General features: G+C 47.3%; 1 protein-coding gene across 1 annotated transcript in view; it reads right to left on the reverse strand.

Annotated features, from left to right (window-relative positions):
• Positions 1 to 23,342, reverse strand: part of LOC110517176 (mastermind-like protein 3) — a 263,327-nt gene that overhangs the window by 143,414 nt on the left and 96,571 nt on the right. Inside the window, exons 2-3 of the mRNA XM_090188060.1 lie at positions 22,780 to 23,342; positions 19,216 to 20,244 (exon numbers count right to left, since the gene is read on the reverse strand). The exon at positions 22,780 to 23,342 is cut by the window's right edge and continues 193 nt beyond it. Of these exons, the coding sequence (XP_090044186.1) occupies positions 19,216 to 20,244; positions 22,780 to 23,342 (1,592 nt within the window). The remainder of the gene's footprint in view (positions 1 to 19,215; positions 20,245 to 22,779) is intronic.

The raw sequence follows: 23,342 nt of genomic DNA on the forward strand, positions 1-23,342 counted from the left end.
AGTCATATTATCAGACCACTATCACCGCAGTCATATTATCAGACCACTACAGTCATATTATCAGACCACTATCACCCCAGTCATATTATCAGACCACTATCACCCCAGTCATATTATCAGACCACCCCAGTCATATTATCAGACCACTACAGTCATATTATCAGACCACCCCAGTCATATTATCAGACCACTACAGTCATATTATCAGACCACCCCAGTCATAATATCAGACCACCCCAGTCATAATATCAGACCACCCCAGTCATTTTATCAGACCACTATCACCCCAGTCATATTATCAGACCACCCCAGTCATATTATCAGACCACTATCACCCCAGTCATATTATCAGACCACTATCACCCCAGTCATATTATCAGACCACTATCACCCCAGTCATATTATCAGACCACTACAGTCATATTATCAGACCACTATCACCCCAGTCATATTATCAGACCACTATCACCCCAGTCATATTATCAGACCACCCCAGTCATATTATCAGACCACTAACACCCCAGTCATATTATCAGACCACTATCACCCCAGTCATAATATCAGACCACCCCAGTCATATTATCAGACCACTATCACCCCAGTCATATTATCAGACCACCCCAGTCATATTATCAGACCACTATCACCCCAGTCATATTATCAGACCACTACAGTCATATTATCAGACCACTATCACCCCAGTCATATTATCAGACCACTATCACCCCAGTCATTTTATCAGACCACCCCAGTCATATTATCAGACCACTATCACCCCAGTCATATTATCAGACCACTACAGTCATATTATCAGACCACTATCACCCCAGTCATATTATCAGACCACTATCACCCCAGTCATAATATCAGACCACTATCACCCCAGTCATATTATCAGACCACTATCACCCCAGTCATATTATCAGACCACTATCACCCCAGTCATATTATCAGACCACCCCAGTCATATTATCAGACCACCCCAGTCATAATATCAGACCACTATCACCCCAGTCATATTATCAGACCACTATCACCCCAGTCATAATATCAGACCACTATCACCCCAGTCATAATATCAGACCACTATCACCCCAGTCATATTATCAGACCACCCCAGTCATAATATCAGACCACTATCACCCCAGTCATATTATCAGACCACCCCAGTCATATTATCAGGCCACTATCACCCCAGTCATATAATCAGACCACTATCACCCCAGTCATATAATCAGACCACTATCACCCCAGTCATATTATCAGACCACTATCACCCCAGTCATATTATCAGACCACCCCGGTCATAATATCAGACCACCCCAGTCATAATATCAGACCACCCCAGTCATAATATCAGACCACCCCAGTCATATTATCAGACCACCCCAGTCATATTATCAGACCACCCCAGTCATATTATCAGACCACTACTGTCTGTTCTTACTGAAGACAGAGCCATGTGTTCCTGCTGTCAGCTATATACCTCGTAGAATTATAGGAAAAGAGTACAACACACACAGTACAACACACACAGTACAACACACACAGTACAACACACACGTTTTCTTCAACAGCGCCAGAAATCCATCTAGTCAGTGGACTCAGAGTGTGTGTGTGTGTCAGAGCAGATGGGGAGAGAGGGGGCACTTTGGGGACAGGGGTGAGGTCACATCTGTGCCTTCCCATCCTCGACCAAGACACACACACACACACCCTCTCCCTCTCTCTCTCTCTCTACCCCCTGCCTCTCTGGTCTTGAAGCTTCCCATTGATTCTGGCTGCTAGGTGCTGTGGGCCATGGTGTCCATGGCAACCTGGAGCAGGCTGAGGCGGCCAAACTTTGAGCTGGCATGAGGTGTGAGTGGCAGAGGAATGTGTGTGTGTGTGTGTGTGTGTGTGTGTGTGTGTGTAGCCTGGCAGGTGCTGGCTGGGGCGACACCAGTCTATTTAGTATGCAGGGATCTCACTGTGCTGAGGCTCTCCTCTCCTCTCCCCTCCTTCTCTCCTCTCCTCTCCCCTCCTTCTCTCCTTATCTCCTTTCCTCTCCCCTCCTTCTCTCCTCTCCCCTCCTTCTCTCCTTTCCTCTCCTTCTCTCCTTTCCTCTCCCCTCCTTCTCTCTTTTCCTTTCCTTTCCCCTCCTCCCCTCCTTCTCTCCTTTCATTTCCTTTCCTTTCCCTTTGCCTCCTTATCTCCTCTCCTCTCCCCTCCTTCTCCACTACCCTCCTGTCTGGCCCAGACACAGAATAAGAATGATTTGCCCCCCAGACACAAAAAACCACCGCACGCAGACTCACACACACACACACACACACACACACACACACTACCGCACGCAGACTCACACACACACACACTACCACACGCAGACACACACACACACACTACCGCACGCAGACACACACACACACACTACCGCACGCAGACACACACACACACACACACTACCACACGCAGACACACACACACACTACCGCACGCAGACACACACACACACTACCGCACGCAGACTCACACACACACACACACTACCACACGCAGACACACACACACACTACCACACGCAGACACACACACACACACACTACCACACGCAGACACACACACACACACACACACTACCGCACGCAGACTCACACACACACTACCGCACGCAGACACACACACACACTACCGCACGCAGACACACACACACACTACCGCACGCAGACACACACACACACACACACACACACACACACACACACACACACACACATACTACCACACGCAGACACACACACACACACTACCACACGCAGACACACACACACACACTACCGCACACACGCACACTACCGCACGCAGACACACACACACACACACACACACACACACTACCGCACGCAGACACACACACACACACACACACTACCCCACGCAGACACACACACACACTACCGCGCGCAGACACACACACACACTACCGCGCGCAGACACACACACACACTCACAAAAGCAATATTTTAGCATGGCGTCTTACAGACAGGAAATGGAGCTCATTCCCACCATTTATCATCTGATGTCAGTTAATACCGGTAGGTTGCCCAATGGCCAAGGAGTTGGACCTGTAGCCGGTTCGAATCCCCAGTTGTATTGTATACCGGAATGAGTGCACAAAACATTAGGAACACCTGCTCTTTCCATGACAGACTGACCAGGTGAATCCAGGTGAAAACTATGATCCCTTATTGATGTCACTTGTTAACTCCACTTCTATCAGTGTAGACCTGGTTAAAGATGAAGGGGAGGAGACCAGGTAAAAGATGAAGGGGAGGAGACCAGGTAAAAGATGAAGGGGAGGAGACCAGGTTAAAGATGAAGGGGAGGAGACTGGTTAAAGATGAAGGGGAGGAGACAGGTTAAAGATGAAGGGGAGGAGACAGGTTAAAGATGAAGGGGAGGAGACCTGGTTAAAGATGAAGGGGAGGAGACAGGTTAAAGATGAAGGGGAGGAGACCTGGTTAAAGATGAAGGGGAGGAGACCAGGTTAAAGATGAAGGGGAGGAGACTGGTTAAAGATGAAGGGGAGGAGACAGGTTAAAGATGAAGGGGAGGAGACAGGTTAAAGATGAAGGGGAGGACACCTGGTTAAAGATGAAGGGGAGGAGACCAGGTTAAAGATGAAGGGGAGGAGACTGGTTAAAGATGAAGGGGAGGAGACAGGTTAAAGATGAAGGGGAGGAGAGAGGTTAAAGATGAAGGGGAGGAGACAGGTTAAAGATAAAGGGGAGGAGACGGGTTAAAGATGAAGGGGAGGAGACCAGGTTAAAGATGAAGGGGAGGAGACTGGTTAAAGATGAAGGGGAGGAGACAGGTTAAAGATGAAGGGGAAGAAACAGGTTAAAGATGAAGGGGAGGAGACAGGTTAAAGATGAAGGGGAGGAGACAAGTTAAAGATGAAGGGGAGGAGACCAGGTTAAAGATGAAGGGGAGGAGACAGGTTAAAGATGAAGGGGAGGAGACAAGTTAAAGATGAAGGGGAGGAGACCAGGTTAAAGATGAAGGGGAGGAGACGGGTTAAAGATGAAGGGGAGGAGACGGGTTAAAGATGAAGGGGAGGAGACGGGTTAAAGATGAAGGGGAGGAGACCTGGTTAAAGATGAAGGGGAGGAGACTGGTTAAAGATGAAGGGGAGGAGACAGGTTAAAGATGAAGGGGAGGAGACAGGTTAAAGATGAAGGGGAGGAGACAGGTTAAAGATGAAGGGGAGGAGACGGGTTAAAGATGAAGGGGAGGAGACGGGTTAAAGATGAAGGGGAGGAGACGGGTTAAAGATGAAGGGGAGGAGACAGGTTAAAGATGAAGGGGAGGAGACCTGGTTAAAGGTGAAGGGGAGGAGACCTGGTTAAAGGTGAAGGGGAGGAGACAGGTTAAAGATGAAGGGGAGGAGACCAGGGTAAAGATGAAGGGGAGGAGACTGGTTAAAGATGAAGGGGAGGAGACAGGTTAAAGATGAAGGGGAGGAGACTACTATATAATAACAGCCTCCCACTACTATATAATAACAGCCTCCCTACTACTATATAATAACAGCCTCCCTACTACTATATAATAACAGCCTCCCACTACTATATAATAACAGCCTCCCACTACTATATAATAACAGCCTCCCACTACTATATAATAACAGCCTCCCACTACTATATAACAACTGCCTCCCACTACTATATAACAACTGCCTCCCACTACTATATAATAACAGCCTCCCTACTACTATATAATAACAGCCTCCTACTACTATATAATAACAGCCTCCCACTACTATATAATAACAGCCTCCCACTACTATATAACAACTGCCTCCATAATAATATATAACAACTGCCTCCTACTACTATATAATAACAGCCTCCTACTACTATATAATAACAGCCTCCCACTACTATATAATAACAGCCCCCTACTACTATATAATAACAGCCTCCTACTACTATATAATAACAGCCTCCCACTACTATATAATAACAGCCTCCCACTGCTATATAATAACAGCCTCCTACTACTATATAATAACAGCCTCCTACTACTATATAATAACAGCCTCCCACTACTATATAATAACAGCCTCCCACTACTATATAATAACAGCCCCTTACTACTATATAATAACAGCCTCCCACTACTATATAATAACAGCCCCCTACTACTATATAATAACAGCCTCCCACTACTACTATATAATAACAGCCTCCCACTACTATATAATAACAGCCTCCCACTACTATATAATAACAACCTCCTACTACTATATAACAACAGCCCCCTACTACTATATAATAACAGCCTCCCTACTCCCTACTACTATATAATAACAGCCTCCTACTACTATATAATAACAGCCTCCCACTACTATATAATAACAGCCTCCCACTACTATATAATAACAGCCTCCCTAATAATATATAATAACAGCCTCCCACTACTATATAATAACAGCCTCCCACTACTATATAATAACAGCCTCCTACTACTATATAATAACAGCCTCCCACTACTATATAATAACAGCCTCCCACTACTATATAATAACAGCCTCCTACTACTATATAATAACAGCCTCCTACTACTATATAATAACAGCCTCCCTACTCCCTACTACTATATAATAACAGCCTCCTACTACTATATAATAACAGCCTCCCTACTACTATATAATAACAGCCTCCCACTACTATATAATAACAGCCTCCCGCTACTATATAATAACAGCCTCCCTAATAATATATAATAACAGCCTCCCACTACTATATAATAACAGCCTCCCACTACTATATAATAACAGCCTCCCACTACTATATAATAACAGCCTCCCTAATAATATATAATAACAGCCTCCCTACTACTATATAATAACAGCCTCCCACTACTATATAATAACAGCCTCCATAATAATATATAATAACAGCCTCCCACTACTATATAATAACAGCCTCCCTACTACTATATAATAACAGCCTCCCACTACTATATAATAACAGCCTCCCTACTACTATATAATAACAGCATCCCACTACTATATAATAACAGCCTCCCACTACTATAAAATAACTGCCTCCATAATAATATATAATAACAGCCTCCCACTACTAATATTTAATAATAGCCTGTTGTTGAGCTGAGTATCGACCCTCCATTAACACCCCCCGAGGTGTGTAAAGATGGTTTGTCTCAGTGTGTTTTCTCTGGCACCGCCGGAGCAAACCAAACACATTTAACGGGGGAGTTGAAGGGGGGGGGGGGACCAGCAATCACTTTCCCTCCCACTGCTCTCTGCTGATGCAGTTGGATTTGTTGGTGTGTGTTGATCTTGTATTGATCAGGTTTAGTGGAGTAGAACTAATACTAAGCACAGGGGAGCAGGACTGGTTAAAGAGATGGAGGGAAGAGAGGAGAGAGAGAGAGAACAGGAGGAGTAGGACTGGTTAAAGAGATGGAGGGAAGAGAGGAGAGAGAGAGAGAACAGGAGGAGTAGGACTGGTTAAAGAGATGGAGGGAAGAGAGGAGAGAGAGAGAGAACAGGAGGAGTAGGACTGGTTAAAGAGATGGAGGGAAGAGAGGAGAGAGAGAGAGAACAGGAGGAGTAGGACTGGTTAAAGAGATGGAGGGAAGAGAGGAGAGAGAACAGGAGGAGTAGAACTGGTTAAAGAGATGGAGGGAAGAGAGGAGAGAGAGAACAGGAGGAGTAGGACTGGTTAAAGAGATGGAGGGAAGAGAGGAGAGAGAACAGGAGGAGTAGGACTGGTTAAAGAGATGGAGGGAAGAGAGGAGAGAGAGAGAGAACAGGAGGAGTAGGACTGGTTAAAGAGATGGAGGGAAGAGAGGAGAGAGAGAGAACAGGAGGAGTAGGACTGGTTAAAGAGATGGAGGGAAGAGAGGAGAGAGAGAACAGGAGGAGTAGGACTGGTTAAAGAGATGGAGGGAAGAGAGGAGAGAGAGAGAGAGAACAGGAGGAGTAGGACTGGTTAAAGAGATGGAGGGAAGAGAGGAGAGAGAGAACAGGAGGAGTAGGACTGGTTAAAGAGATGGAGGGAAGAGAGGAGAGAGAGAACAGGAGGAGTAGGACTGGTTAAAGAGATGGAGGGAAGAGAGGAGAGAGAGAGAACAGGAGGAGTAGGACTGGTTAAAGAGATGGAGGGAAGAGAGGAGAGAGAGAGAGAGAGAACAGGAGGAGTAGGACTGGTTAAAGAGATGGAGGGAAGAGAGGAGAGAGAGAACAGGAGGAGTAGGACTGGTTAAAGAGATGGAGGGAAGAGAGGAGAGAGAGAGAACAGGAGGAGTAGGACTGGTTAAAGAGATGGAGGGAAGAGAGGAGAGAGAGAGAGAGAACAGGAGGAGTAGGACTGGTTAAAGAGATGGAGGGAAGAGAGGAGAGAGAGAACAGGAGGAGTAGGACTGGTTAAAGAGATGGAGGGAAGAGAGGAGAGAGAACAGGAGGAGTAGGACTGGTTAAAGAGATGGAGGGAAGAGAGGAGAGAGAGAGAGAACAGGAGGAGTAGGACTGGTTAAAGAGATGGAGGGAAGAGAGGAGAGAGAACAGGAGGAGTAGGACTGGTTAAAGAGATGGAGGGAAGAGAGGAGAGAGAGAGAGAACAGGAGGAGTAGGACTGGTTAAAGAGATGGAGGGAAGAGAGGAGAGAGAACAGGAGGAGTAGGACTGGTTAAAGAGATGGAGGGAAGAGAGGAGAGAGAACAGGAGGAGTAGGACTGGTTAAAGAGATGGAGGGAAGAGAGGAGAGAGAACAGGAGGAGTAGGACTGGTTAAAGAGATGGAGGGAAGAGAGGAGAGAGAACAGGAGGAGTAGGACTGGTTAAAGAGATGGAGGGAAGAGAGGAGAGAGAGAACAGGAGGAGTAGGACTGGTTAAAGAGATGGAAGGAAGAGAGGAGAGAGAGAGAACAGGAGGAGTAGGACTGGTTAAAGAGATGGAGGGAAGAGAGGAGAGAGAACAGGAGGAGTAGGACTGGTTAAAGAGATGGAGGGAAGAGAGGAGAGAGAGAACAGGAGGAGTAGGACTGGTTAAAGAGATGGAGGGAAGAGAGGAGAGAGAGAGAGAACAGGAGGAAAAAGAAGAGTAAAGAGGAGGGGGAAAAGGAGGACGGGTAAAGAAAGGAGAAGAGAGGAATGAGGAGAGAGACAGTTAGTCTGGTGTCAGTGTTAGCAGGAAGCCAGTGCAGCAGAGAACATGACGGAACACAGCCTTCCCCTGCCTGCCCCCTCCTCCTCCTCCTCTCCCTCCTCCCTCGTTCTCCTCTGAGGCTCTCAACAGGATCTGAGAGCAGCTCAGCTCAAGCCCTGACACGTGTGGGGAGAGAGAGAAAGAGAGAGAGCACCAAGGAGGAAGGGGGGCAGAGAGAGGCAAACGGAGATGGAGAGAGAAAGAGAGGGAGAGGGGAAGGAGATAATAAGGAGTGGGAAGGGGAGGGAGGAAGAGAGAGAGGGAGGGAGAGAGAGAGAGAGAGAGGGAGAGAGGGAGGAAGAGAAGGTAATATCCAGCTCTTGTAGATAACGAGAGTAGGGGGGAGGGGAGAGAAGCAGAGCGATGGGGTGATCTCTTTCTCTCAGTCTGCCTTTTTTTTTACACCTCTCTCTCTAGTGAAGGTGGTGTGTGTGTGTGTGTGTGTGTGTGTGTGTGTGTGTGTGTGTGTGTGTGTGTGTGTTTAACTTCGGCTCTGGATGAGGGCAGCAGGAGGTGCGCTCGGAGGGGGAGATAACAAAAGAGAGGGATGAAGAGGGAAGAGAGGAGAGACTGATGGGTGAAATAGACCTCACCACAGAGAGAGAAAGAGAGAGAGAGGAAGAGGGGCAGGGAGGGGGGCTGGTGTGTGCCTGTGGGTGTTTGAGTGACCGTGTATGTGTCTGTTTGTTTGCAGTGTGTGTGTGTGTGTGTGTGTGTGTGTGTGTGTGTGTGTGTGTGTGTGTGCCGTGACTCACAGGGCTATTAGCACTAGCAGTGGCAGCAGTACCGCCTGCAGTCACAATGTGGGTTTCACACACACACACACACAACCACACACACACACACACACACACACACACACACACACAACCACACACACGTCGTCGAACCCACCTACCATGCGTCAAATGTAAAAGAACAAAAATGCGAAAATAACACACAACTCAGGCATGTAAACCCCCCCCCCCCCCCACACACACACACACACACACACCACTTTCACTAGAGAGAGAGGCACACACACCTCGCTCCCATTTAATTGGATGACACCAGCTCTCCAGAGATCTCCACACCTGTCAATCTCATTTCAACCAATCATTATTCAGATCACAGCCTAAGAGACCCACCCACACACATTTATCTTGCTTCAACCCAGCCCAACCCAAAACACACACACACACACACACCATATCTCTCTCTAACCCCCACCTAGCCGCTTCCACGGCGACAGCCTGCCAGCCAGGCACCACCGCCACGGTAACCGTGCCGCCGACGGAGCATAAATTAGCGTCATGGTGATATGCAAAGCGAGGGAGCCGACGACAATTAAAGCTTGACTAACGAGCTTTTGAAGAGCCAGGCTGAAGTCTCTCTAAACAGCTGCTAACAGGATTAGCTTACACACACACACCGTACACACACCGTAAACACACACACACATCGTACACACACGGAGAAAAAGGGGTCTAACCCAGCCACCTGTGAGCCAACACACACACCAGCGTCTACCCAGGGATATACACAGTGGCGCTGTGGGGGATAAACAGTGGTATTATTACCCCTCCTGCAACACACACACACACACACACACACACACACACACACACACACACACACACACACACACACACACACACACACACACACACACACACACACACACACACACACACAGAGAGAGAGATAGGGTTCTAACCCAGCCACCTGTGAGATGACAGTGCTAATATTACCCCTCCTGCAACACACACACACACACCATCAAAGACAAGCATACACACGGCTTTACCCAGGGGGCCGTGGGAGGAGATAAACACTGCCAACATCAACCCCTCCCCGACACACAAACATGTTTCTTTTCCATGTGAGTCAGTCCGATAAGCCCGGTGCTGTTTGATAGACCGTCTGGACCCGTAGAACTCTTTAAAGACCGGTTTCATTTCAAGGGTCAAGTGGGACAACATATGTAAAAACACACAGCAGTATGAATAACGGGTAGGTGGTCTACACACCTTTCTGTTTCCCTCCCAATCCTCCCTTTCCTGCCTCGTTCTCCTCGGTCTTTCACATCCTCTCCTTCTCTCTCACAAAATCTCTCTCCATTTCGTTCCCTTCTCTTTCAGTCTACATCCACTCTATCTCCTATTATCCTGCTTTCCTTCATATAAACCTCTCCCTCAGTCTCTATCTCCTATTATCCTGCTTTCCTTCATATAAACCTCTCCCTCAGTCTCTATCTCCTATTATCCTGCTTTCCTTCATATAAACCTCTCCCTCAGTCTCTATCTCCTATTATCCTGCTTTCCTTCATATAAACCTCTCCCTCAGTCTCTATCTCCTATTATCCTGCTTTCCTTCATATAAACCTCTCCCTCAGTCTCTATCTCCTATTATCCTGCTTTCCTTCATATAAACCTCTCCCTCAGTCTCTATCTCCTATTATCCTGCTTTCCTTCATATAAACCTCTCCCTCAGTCTCTATCTCCTATTATCCTGCTTTCCTTCATATAAACCTCTCCCTCAGTCTCTATCTCCTATTATCCTGCTTTCCTTCATATAAACCTCTCCCTCAGTCTCTATCTCCTATTATCCTGCTTTCCTTCATATAAACCTCTCCCTCAGTCCCTCTCTCCTATTATCCTGCTTTCCTTCATATAAACCTCTCCCTCAGTCTCTATCTCCTATTATCCTGCTTTCCTTCATATAAACCTCTCCCTCAGTCTCTATCTCCTATTATCCTGCTTTCCTTCATATAAACCTCTCCCTCAGTCTCTATCTCCTATTATCCTGCTTTCCTTCATATAAACCTCTCCCTCAGTCTCTATCTCCTATTATCCTGCTTTCCTTCATATAAACCTCTCCCTCAGTCTCTATCTCCTATTATCCTGCTTTCCTTCATATAAACCTCTCCCTCAGTCTCTATCTCCTATTATCCTGCTTTCCTTCATATAAACCTCTCCCTCAGTCTCTATCTCCTATTATCCTGCTTTCCTTCATATAAACCTCTCCCTCAGTCTCTATCTCCTATTATCCTGCTTTCCTTCATATAAACCTCTCCCTCAGTCTCTATCTCCTATTATCCTGCTTTCCTTCATATAAACCTCTCCCTCAGTCTCTATCTCCTATTATCCTGCTTTCCTTCATATAAACCTCTCCCTCAGTCTCTATCTCCTATTATCCTGCTTTCCTTCATATAAACCTCTCCCTCAGTCTCTATCTCCTATTATCCTGCTTTCCTTCATATAAACCTCTCCCTCAGTCTCTATCTCCTATTATCCTGCTTTCCTTCATATAAACCTCTCCCTCAGTCTCTATCTCCTATTATCCTGCTTTCCTTCATATAAACCTCTCCCTCAGTCTCTATCTCCTATTATCCTGCTTTCCTTCATATAAACCTCTCCCTCAGTCCCTCTCTCCTATTATCCTGCTTTCCTTCATATAAACCTCTCCCTCAGTCTCTATCTCCTATTATCCTGCTTTCCTTCATATAAACCTCTCCCTCAGTCTCTATCTCCTATTATCCTGCTTTCCTTCATATAAACCTCTCCCTCAGTCTCTATCTCCTATTATCCTGCTTTCCTTCATATAAACCTCTCCCTCAGTCTCTATCTCCTATTATCCTGCTTTCCTTCATATAAACCTCTCCCTCAGTCTCTATCTCCTATTATCCTGCTTTCCTTCATATAAACCTCTCCCTCAGTCTCTATCTCCTATTATCCTGCTTTCCTTCATATAAACCTCTCCCTCAGTCTCTATCTCCTATTATCCTGCTTTCCTTCATATAAACCTCTCCCTCAGTCTCTTTCTCCTATTATCCTGCTTTCCTTCATATAAACCTCTCCCTCAGTCTCTATCTCCTATTATCCTGCTTTCCTTCATATAAACCTCTCCCTCAGTCTCTATCTCCTATTATCCTGCTTTCCTTCATATAAACCTCTCCCTCAGTCCCTCTCTCCTCTCCCTCAGTCCCTCAGTCCCTCTCTCCTCTCCCTCAGTCTCTTTCTTGCTCTTTGCTTCTTCAGTCTACATCCACTCTATCTCCTATTATCCTGCTTTCCTTCATATAAACCTCTCCCTCAGTCTCTTTCTCCTATTATCCTGCTTTCCTTCATATAAACCTCTCCCTCAGTCTCTATCTCCTATTATCCTGCTTTCCTTCATATAAACCTCTCCCTCAGTCTCTATCTCCTATTATCCTGCTTTCCTTCATATAAACCTCTCCCTCAGTCTCTATCTCCTATTATCCTGCTTTCCTTCATATAAACCTCTCCCTCAGTCTCTATCTCCTATTATCCTGCTTTCCTTCATATAAACCTCTCCCTCAGTCTCTATCTCCTATTATCCTGCTTTCCTTCATATAAACCTCTCCCTCTGTCTCTATCTCCTATTATCCTGCTTTCCTTCATATAAACCTCTCCCTCAGTCTCTATCTCCTATTATCCTGCTTTCCTTCATATAAACCTCTCCCTCAGTCTCTATCTCCTATTATCCTGCTTTCCTTCATATAAACCTCTCCCTCAGTCTCTTTCTCCTATTATCCTGCTTTCCTTCATATAAACCTCTCCCTCAGTCTCTATCTCCTATTATCCTGCTTTCCTTCATATAAACCTCTCCCTCAGTCTCTATCTCCTATTATCCTGCTTTCCTTCATATAAACCTCTCCCTCAGTCTCTATCTCCTATTATCCTGCTTTCCTTCATATAAACCTCTCCCTCAGTCCCTCTCTCCTCTCCCTCAGTCTCTTTCTCCTATTATCCTGCTTTCCTTCATATAAACCTCTCCCTCAGTCTCTATCTCCTATTATCCTGCTTTCCTTCATATAAACCTCTCCCTCAGTCTCTATCTCCTATTATCCTGCTTTCCTTCATATAAACCTCTCCCTCAGTCTCTATCTCCTCTCTCCTCTCCCTCAGTCTCTATCTCCTCTCTCCTCTCCCTCAGTCCCTCTCTCCTCTCCCTCAGTCTCTATCTCCTATTATCCTGCTTTCCTTCATATAAACCTCTCCCTCAGTCCCTCTCTCCTCTCCCTCAGTCTCTATCTCCTATTATCCTGCTTTCCTTCATATAAACCTCTCCCTCAGTCTCTATCTCCTATTATCCTGCTTTCCTTCATATAAACCTCTCCCTCAGTCCCTCTCTCCTCTCCCTCAGCCTCTATCTCCTATTATCCTGCTTTCCTTCATATAAACCTCTCCCTCAGTCCCTCTCTCCTCTCCCTCAGTCTCTATCTCCTATTATCCTGCTTTCCTTCATATAAACCTCTCCCTCAGTCTCTATCTCCTATTATCCTGCTTTCCTTCATATAAACCTCTCCCCCAGTCTCTATCTCCTATTATCCTGCTTTCCTTCATATAAACCTCTCCCTCAGTCTCTATCTCCTATTATCCTGCTTTCCTTCATATAAACCTCTCCCTCAGTCTCTATCTCCTATTATCCTGCTTTCCTTCATATAAACCTCTCCCTCAGTCTCTATCTCCTATTATCCTGCTTTCCTTCATATAAACCTCTCCCTCAGTCTCTATCTCCTATTATCCTGCTTTCCTTCATATAAACCTCTCCCTCAGTCCCTCTCTCCTCTCCCTCAGTCCCTCAGTCCCTCTCCTCTCCCTCAGTCCCTCTCTCCTCTCCCTCAGTCTCTATCTCCTATTATCCTGCTTTCCTTCATATAAACCTCTCCCTCAGTCCCTCTCTCCTCTCCCTCAGTCCCTCAGTCCCTCTCCTCTCCCTCAGTCCCTCTCTCCTCTCCCTCAGTCTCTATCTCCTATTATCCTGCTTTCCTTCATATAAACCTCTCCCTCAGTCCCTCTCTCCTCTCCCTCAGTCTCTTTCTTTCAGTCTCTCTCTCCTCTCTCCTCTCCCTCAGTCCCTCTCCTCTCCCTCAGTCCCTCTCTCCTCTACCTCCGTCCCTCTCTCCTCTCCCTCAGTCTCTTTCTCTTTCAGTCCCTCTCTCCTCTCCCTCAGTCTCTATCTCCCTCAGTCTCTGTCTCTTTCAGTCCCTCTCTCCTCTCCCTCAGTCTCTTTCTCTTTCAGTCCCTCTCTCCTCTCCCTCAGTCTCTGTCTCTTTCAGTCCCTCTCTCCTCTCCCTCAGTCACTTTCTGTTTCAGTCCCTCTCTCCTCTCCCTCAGTCTCTTTCTGTTTCAGTCCCGCTCTCCTCTCCCTCAGTCTCTTTCTCATTCAGTCCCTCTCTCCTCTCCCTCAGTCTCTTTCTGTTTCAGTCACTCCCTCCTCTCCCTCAGTCTCTTTCGTTTTCAGTACCTCTCTCCTCTCCCTCAGTCTCTTTCTGTTTCAGTCCCTCTCTCCTCTCTCAGTCTCTTTCTGTTTCAGTCCCTCTCTCCTCTCTCCTCTCCCTCAGTCTCTTTCTGTTTCAGTCCCTCTCTCCTCTCCCTCAGTCTCTTTCGTTTTCAGTCCCTCTCTCCTCTCCCTCAGTCTCTTTCTGTTTCAGTCCCTCTCTCCTCTCTCTCAGTCTCTTTCTGTTTCAGTCCCTCTCTCCTCTCCCTCAGTCTCTTTCTGTTTCAGTCCCTCTCTCCTCTCCCTCAGTCTCTTTCTGTTTCAGTCCCTCTCTCCTCTCCCTCAGTCTCTTTCGTTTTCAGTCCCTCTCTCCTCTCCCTCAGTCTCTTTCTGTTTCAGTCTCTCTCTCCTCTCTCCTAGTCTCTTTCTGTTTCAGTCCCTCTCTCCTATCCCTCAGTCTCGTTCTGTTTCAGTCCCTCTCTCCTCTCTCTCAGTCTCTTTCTGTTTCAGTCCCTCTCTCCTCTCCCTCAGTCTCTTTCTGTTTCAGTCCCTCTCTCCTCTCCCTCAGTCTCTTTCTGTTTCAGTCCCTCTCTCCTCTCCCTCAGTCTCTTTCTGTTTTAGTCCCTCTCTCCTCTCTCTGTCTCTTTCTGTTTCAGTCCCTCTCTCCTCTCCCTCAGTCTCTTTCTGTTTCAGTCCCTCTCTCCTCTCCCTCAGTCTCTTTCTCGTTCAGTCCCTCTCTCCTCTCTCCTCTCCCTCAGTCTCTTTCTGTTTCAGTCCCTCTCTCCTCTCCCTCCGTCTCTTTCTGTTTCAGTCCCTCTCTCCTCTCCCTCAGTCTCTTTTCTGTTTCAGTCCCTCTCTCCTCTCCCTCAGTCTATTTCTGTTTCAGTCCCTCTCTCCTCTCTCTTCTCCCTCAGTCTCTTTCTGTTTCAGTCCCTCTCTCCTCTCTCTCAGTCTCTTTCTGTTTCAGTCCCTCTCTCCTCTCCCTCAGTCTCTTTCTGTTTCAGTCCCTCTCTCCTCTCCCTCAGTCTCTTTCTGTTTTAGTCCCTATCTCCTCTCTCTGTCTCTTTCTGTTTCAGTCCCTCTCTCCTCTCCCTCAGTCTCTTTCTGTTTCAGTCCCTCTCTCCTCTCCCTCAGTCTCTTTCTCGTTCAGTCCCTCTCTCCTCTCTCCTCTCCCTCAGTCTCTTTCTGTTTCAGTCCCTCTCTCCTCTCCCTCCGTCTCTTTCTGTTTCAGTCCCTCTCTCCTCTCCCTCAATCTCTTTTCTGTTTCAGTCCCTCTCTCCTTTCCCTCAGTCTATTTCTGTTTCAGTCCCTCTCTCCTCTCTCCTCTCCCTCAGTCTCTTTCTGTTTCAGTCCCTCTCTCCTCTCTCCTCTCCCTCAGTCTCTTTCTGTTTCAGTCCCTCTCTCCTCTCCCTCAGTCTCTTTCTGTTTCAGTCCCTCTCTCCTCTCTCTCAGTCTCTTTCTGTTTCAGTCCCTCTCTCCTCTCCCTCAGTCTCTTTCTGTTTTAGTCCCTCTCTCCTCTCTCTGTCTCTTTCTGTTTCAGTCCCTCTCTCCTCTCCCTCAGTCTCTTTCTCATTCAGTCCCTCTCTCCTCTCTCCTCCCCCTCAGTCTCTTTCTGTTTCAGTCCCTCTCTCCTCTCCCTCAGTCTCTTTCTGTTTCAGTCCCTCTCTCCTCTCCCTCAGTCTCTTTTCTGTTTCAGTCCCTCTCTCCTCTCTCCTCCCCCTCAGTCTCTTTCTGTTTCAGTCCCTCTCTCCTCTCCCTCAGTCTCTTTCTGTTTCAGTCCCTCTCTCCTCTCCCTCAGTCTCTTTTCTGTTTCAGTCCCTCTCTCCTCTCCCTCAGTCTCTTTCTGTTTCAGTCCCTCTCTCCTCTCCCTCAGTCTCTTTCTTTTTCAGTCCCTCTCTCCTCTCCCTCAGTCTCTTTTCTGTTTCAGTCCCTCTCTCCTCTCCCTCAGTCTCTTTCTGTTTCAGTCCCTCTCTCCTCTCCCCCAGTCTCTTTATGTTTCAGTACCTCTCTCCTCTCTCCTCTCCCCCAGTCTCTTTATGTTTCAGTACCTCTCTCCTCTCTCCTCTCCCTCAGTCTCTTTCTGTTTCAGTACCTCTCTCCTCTCTCTCAGTTTCTCTCCCGCAAAGGCCCCAATCTTAATAAATCAGCTTCTTTATTGGTGCTGAGTGCTGCTGGCATAGGGGGAAGAGGAGGAGTGGGTGACTGTAGGCATATCATGAACAAGAGAGGAGAGAGAGAGAGACAGAGAGAGACAGAGACAGAGAGAGGGAGAGGGAGAGGGAGAGAGAGAGAGAGAGAGAGTGTGCCTGTTTAAAGGGAAAGAGAGAGAGAGAGAGAGAGAGAGTCTGTTTAAAGGGGGAGAGAGAGGGGGAGTGTCTGTTTAAAGGGAGAGAGAGGGAGAGAGAGAGAGGGAAGCAGAGGGTGTACGCACACCTCCATCTCTAATGACAGTAATTCACTGGTCATGAGCTAATGGGTTTATCCCCTCCTCTTAAAGGGCCAGCGCCACGTTAAACTGCTGCTCGCCTCGTCTCCACTCGATAACACACTGAAGCACACACTCCTTCTAAAGCACACACTCCTTCTGAAGCACATACACACACACCGTTTAGCTAACACAAACACAAAGACTTCCACTCAGACACAGTCACTTTGCATTCAACATAGTATTAGCATTAGCATTTAGCAAGCTAACCAACCCTTAACCGCTAGCTACTAACTACATGGTAGCTCAACGGCAGAGCTCGATACCTGAGGTTGGTTTTAGCGCCTTATCATTATCAAGCTGTGATGGATTGACACCCTATTGAGTAGCCAGCTGCTACGCTAACCACCAGGCTAGGTTAGCCAAACAAATAGCCCCAGCTAGCCGCTATCCTAGTAGTGGGAGAGGCACTCCCATCTGAGCTCAACTGTGACGGGTGGGGGGATATGAAGTACGGATTCGTTAAGCCTAGAGTCGGCGCCCTAAATGACCAACCGATAGACTATCAGGGAGGGAGGAGAGGAAGAGGAGGGAGGAGAGAGGGAGAAGAAGACGCTGCTGTGGTGCGAAGACATCAATACCTTTCACCATTTTCCTATTGCCAGTGCTACTGTAGCTTGTTACTGGGGCAACCGCCCGTCCGGCGCCATTTTATCTTGCGCCTCCCGCCTCCAACGCTGCTCCTTCTAGGAGTTTAAAAAAATCATCAAGGTTCTAGAATCAGAATGTTTCCATGACGAACTGTCAGTTAGAGAGAGAGACGGACTGTCTCACATTGGGCTCATTTTTTAAAACTGGATTCCTGACTGAAAAATGTAAACTACTGTTTGGATCTACACACAGTTACAGTAGTTACAGTAGACAGAGGAGAGAGACAGACAGGAGAGATGTGTTTTCACCAGCTAGCTCCCCTCTCTCAACTACTGTTTGGATCTACACACAGTTACAGTAGTTACAGTAGACAGAGGAGAGAGAGACAGACAGGAGAGATGTGTTTTCACCAGCTAGCTCTCCTCTCTCAACTACTGTTTGGATCTACACACAGCTACAGTAGTTACAGTAGACAGAGGAGAGAGACAGACAGGAGAGATGTGTTTTCACCAGCTAGCTCCCCTCTCTCAACTACTGTTTGGATCTACACACAGCTACAGTAGTTACAGTAGACAGAGGAGAGAGACAGACAGACAGGAGAGATGTGTTTTCACCAGCTAGCTCCCCTCTCTCAACTACTGTTTGGATCTACACACAGCTACAGTAGTTACAGTAGACAGAGGAGAGAGACAGACAGGAGAGATGTGTTTTCACCAGCTAGCTCTCCTCTCTCAACTACTGTTTGGATCTACACACAGTTACAGTAGTTGCAGTAGACAGAGGAGAGAGAGACAGAGAGGAGAGATGTGTTTTCACCAGCTAGCTCTCCTCTCTCAACTACTGTTTGGATCTACACACAGCTACAGTAGTTACAGTAGACAGAGGAGAGAGACAGACAGACAGGAGAGATGTGTTTTCACCAGCTAGCTCTCCTCTCTCAACTACTGTTTGGATCTACACACAGCTACAGTAGTTACAGTAGACAGAGGAGAGAGACAGACAGAGAGAGATGTGTTTTCACCAGCTAGCTCTCCTCTCTCAACTACTGTTTGGATCTACACGCAGTTACAGTAATTACAGTAGACAGAGGAGAGAGACAGACAGGAGAGATGTGTTTTCACCAGCTAGCTCCCCTCTCTCAACTACTGTTTGGATCTACACACAGCTACAGTAGTTACAGTAGACAGAGGAGAGAGACAGACAGAGAGAGATGTGTTTTCACCAGCTAGCTCTCCTCTCTCAAGGCCAAACAGTAACCAGAACTGTTGAGGCCTTGTGTTGAGAGCATCGCTGTCTGAGATGCTGGTCTCAGCGTTGCATATGGGACTTTACAATCCACCCTGTACAATGAACCATTACAGGGAAATAAACAGAACCAAAATGGACACCAGTTTCACCAATTCCACATTGTACAAAGCTCAACCAGAAGACAAGATGGCTCCCGTTCTGCACAGTAATCACCACTATTCACACTGTAAAAAGTGTACCCAGAAAAACAACCAGAGCCATAATGGTGCTCCAATCCCACACAGTAAAAAGCTCTACACAAAGTGACTACCTGTAAACCAGAATCACCAATCACACACAGTAAAAAGCGCCACACAAACTAAACCAGAGCCAAAATGGGTTTCTGCTCCAGTTTCACCAATTCCACATTACGAAGCCTGCAACAGATCCAAAATGGCATCCGTCCTACCTGTCCGTGGGGCTGCATGGCGCTGTAGGGCATGCTCTGGTTCAGCACCTTCTGCTTCATCAGCAGCATCCTCTTCTGCTCCTCGCTGAGGTGAGCCGTCTGGCCCGGGATTGGTCCCTGGGTCTGGCCCGGCCCCGCCCCCTGCACCCCTCCCTGCTGCATGTATGGGGGCATCATGGGGTTCTTGACCTGTGATCCCATGGGCGGGGTCATCCTCTGCCCCATGTGATCGACCCCCATCGTGCTGAAGTGACTCAGCGGCTTTGTGTTGCTGTAGGACAACATGGCTGCCGTTTGCTGTTGTTGTAGTTGTTGTTGTTGTTGTTGTTGTTTAGAGAGGGTGTTCTGTTGGGCGCCCATGTTGTTTGTCTGTTGTTGTTGACTTATCATGCCCATGTGGTTGTGGGGGTTCTGAGGGAGGTAGTTGTTCATGGGAGCTTTGGGGCCGTTGCTCGAGGTCATCCCAGCCACCAGGGGGCCCTGTTGGCCAGGGTTGAAGGCTTGAGGTGGGTACATCATCGGGCTGTTGGGCTTGTCCTGCTGGTTGAAGGCTTGAGGTGGGTACATCATCGGGCTGTTGGGCTTGTCCTGCTGGTTGAAAGGAGCAGAGGCGTAGGGGCTGGTTGGAGCTCCGGCTGGGGACCAGTTAGCCTGCTGCTGTTGCTGCTGTTGTTTCTGCTGCTGCATTAGCTTAGCGCGCTGCTGTGCCGCCATCGCTTTCAGTTGCTCAGCAGGCGACAGTTCAGAGGTCACCGGCCCAGGCCCTTGGATTCCAGTGGGGACTCCAGGGCCATTGGATCCTGTACCCGCCTGGCCCACACCTTGGCCTGGGTTCATCATAAATCCATTCCCTGGTCTGGGGCCGGCCTGCGTCTGGGCCTGGGTGGGCGTCTGCGGCGACCGGGCCACACAGTTGGGGAGAGGGGAGCCTGAGGCCATGGCGACCTGTGGGGACTGCTGCAAAGGCTGCTGGGGCGGTGTTCCGTTGGCGGCGGTGGCAAACTGAGGGCCCGAAGACGACGGCCGGACCTGAGGAGAGGCCATTTCATTTGGTTATTTAGAAATCATTACATTACAGAAAACAGCTACATTTCATATACCAGAGTAACATGGACAACATACTGTAATCACAGGCAGTAGAGGCACAATCACATTTCAATCACATCATAATCACATCACATCACATCACATTCAAACACATCATAATCACATCACATCACATTCAAAAATAAATAAATAATAATAATAATAATAATAATAATAAATATATATACACTGCTCAAAACAATAAAGGGAACACTTAACCTCTTGGTACTAGGGGGCAGTATTTTCATTTTTGGAGAAAACGTACCCGTTTTAAACAGGATATTTTGTCAGGACAAGATGCTAGACTATGCGTATAATTGACAGCTTTGGATAGAAAAATCCAATCCGGAAGTACCCCATGTTTTGAAAGCACTGCATTCCAATGCGTCCCTATTGAGCAGTGAATGGGCTATCAACCAAGATTACTTATTCTCCGTATTCCCCAAGGTGTCTACAGCATTGTTATGTAGTTTTACGCATTTCTGTTGAAGAATAGCCGTAGGCTATTCATTGCGTAAGTGGTCACATGGTGGCTCCGAGAGAGATTCTCGAGTAAAATACAGAGGTGGCCATTACTCCAATCGGTCCTAGTAGAAAAGAATTGTCCCGACGGATATATTATCGAATAGATAATTAGATATTAGAAAAACACCTTGAGGATGGATTCTAAACAATGTTTGCCATGTTTCTGTCGATATTATGGAGCTAATTTGGAATATTTTTCGGCGTTGTGGTGACCGCAATTTCCCGGGCGATTTCTCAGCCAAACGTGAAAAAGAAACGGAGCTATTTCGCCTACAAAAATAATATTTTGGGAAAAAATTAACTTTGGCTGTCTACCTGGGAGTCTCGTGAGTGAAAACATCCGAAGTTCATCAAAGGTAAACTATTTAATTTGATAGATTTTCTGGTTTCCGTGACAAGCTGCTAGCAAGACATAATACTATGCTAGGCTATGATAAACTTACACAAATGATTGTCTAGCGTTGGCTGTAAAGCATATTTTGAAAATCTGAGATGACAGGGTGATTTACAAAAAGGCTAAGCTGTGTTCCAATATATTTCACTTGTGATTTTCATGAACAGGAATATTTTCTAGGAAGATTTATGTCCGTTGCTAATTAGTGTCAGATGATGACAACGATCCCGTTCACGGGGTGGGGTGTCACTACAGGTTAATGAAGCTGAGAGAGAGAAAGGGAGAGAGAGAGAGAAAATGTGTGAGAGAGAGAGAGAGCGAGAGAGAGAGAGAGAGAGAGAGAGAGAGAGAGAGAGAGAAAGGTGAGAGAGAGAAAGAGGAGAGAGAGGAGAGAGGAGAAAGAGAGAGAAAAGGTGAGAAAGAGAGAGGAGAGAGGAGAAAGAGAGAGAAAAAAGGTGTGAGAGAGAGAAGGAGAGAGAGAGCGAGAGGGAGAGCGAGAGCGGGCGAGAGAGAGAGGAGAGAGAGGAGAAAGAGAGAGAGAAAAGGTGAGAGAGAGAGAGAGAAAAGGTGAGAGAGAGAGAGAACAGGTGAGAGAGAGGAGAAAGGTGAGAGAGAGAGAGAGAGAGAGAGAGAGAGAGAGAGGAGAAAGAGAGAGAGAGGAGAAAGAGAGAGAAAAGGTGAGAGAGAGAAAGAGGAGAGAGAGGAGAAAGAGAGAGAAAAGGTGAGAGAGAGAGAGAGAGAGAGGAGAGAGGAGAATGAGAGAAAAAAGGTGTGAGAGAGAGGAGAGAGAGAGAGCGAGAGAGAGGAGAGAGAGAGAGCGAGAGAGAAACAGAGAGAGAAAAGGTGAGAGAGGAGAAAGAGGAGAAACAGAGAGAGAAAAGGTGAGAGGAGAAAGAGGAGAAACAGAGAGAGAAAAGGTGAGAGAGAGGAGAAAGAGGAGAAACAGAGAGAGAAAAGGTGAGAGAGAGGAGAAAGAGGAGAAACAGAGAGAGAAAAGATGAGAGAGAGAGAGAGAGAGGAGAATGAGAGAAAAAAGGTGTGAGAGAGAGGAGAGAGAGAGAGAGAGAGACGGAGGAGAGAGAGGAGAAACAGAGAGAGAAAAGGTGAGAGAGAGGAGAAAGAGGAGAAACAGAGAGAGAAAAGGTGAGAGAGAGGAGAAAGAGGAGAAACAGAGAGAGAAAAGGTGAGAGAGGAGAAAGGAGAAACAGAGAGAGAAAAGGTGAGAGAGAGGAGAAAGAGGAGAAACAGAGAGAGAAAAGGTGAGAGAGAGGAGAAAGAGGAGAAACAGAGAGAGAAAAGGTGAGAGAGAGAAAGAGGAGAAACAGAGAGAAAAGGTGAGAGAGAGGAGAAAGAGGAGAAACAGAGATAGAAAAGGTGAGAGAGGAGAAAGAGGAGAAACAGAGAGAGAAAAGGTGAGAGAGAGGAGAAAGAGGAGAAACAGAGAGAGAAAAGGTGAGAGAGGAGAAAGAGGAGAAACAGAGAGAGAAAAGGTGAGAGAGAGAGTAACGCTATAAAGAACAATAGGGTGTGAACCCCTAATAAACCAAGCCAAACGGTACCTGTGGGGAACCCATGGGGACTTGTGCCGCCCCCTGCGCTTGGTTCGTCTGTTGATGAGCCACTGTGGCCATGGGAGGCGGGTCCTGCGGTACTGGGGTCTGATTGGCCGGCCTGGTAAACTCTGCTTCCTTCTTCTCCTCAAAGTCTTCATTGAAGAGGTCCTGCATGTCGTCTTCCGGCACCGTATTGGCCAGCTCATCAATCAGCTCCTGCCACTCCTGGTCATTCAGGTTGATGTCCGAAAACAGCTTGTTCTGATTGGACAAGGACGTGTCCGACGACTCGATCCCTCCCCCGTCGTCGAGCGGCTCCTGTTTCAGGTCTTTGAGGAGTCCGAAGCCGTCCTCCAGGTCTAAGGAACCGTTGAGCTTGACGTTGGGGAGATCGCCGTTGAGCTTGACGTCAGCCGGGCGACCTGAGCCCAAGCCGCTGCCAGGGTGGTTGCCATGGCTACCATTGCTGCCGGGACCGGAGTTACAGTTGTTGACATTCACGTTGTTGTTGTTGTTGTTGACGCTGGGGTTGTTGGGGTTCCCGGTGACTCCCAGTAAGGGCTTGATGT

This window comes from Oncorhynchus mykiss, chromosome 10 (genome assembly GCF_057628025.1).
Source record: "Oncorhynchus mykiss isolate SJ-2025 chromosome 10, ASM5762802v1, whole genome shotgun sequence".
In the NCBI taxonomy this organism is placed as follows: domain Eukaryota; kingdom Metazoa; phylum Chordata; class Actinopteri; order Salmoniformes; family Salmonidae; genus Oncorhynchus; species Oncorhynchus mykiss.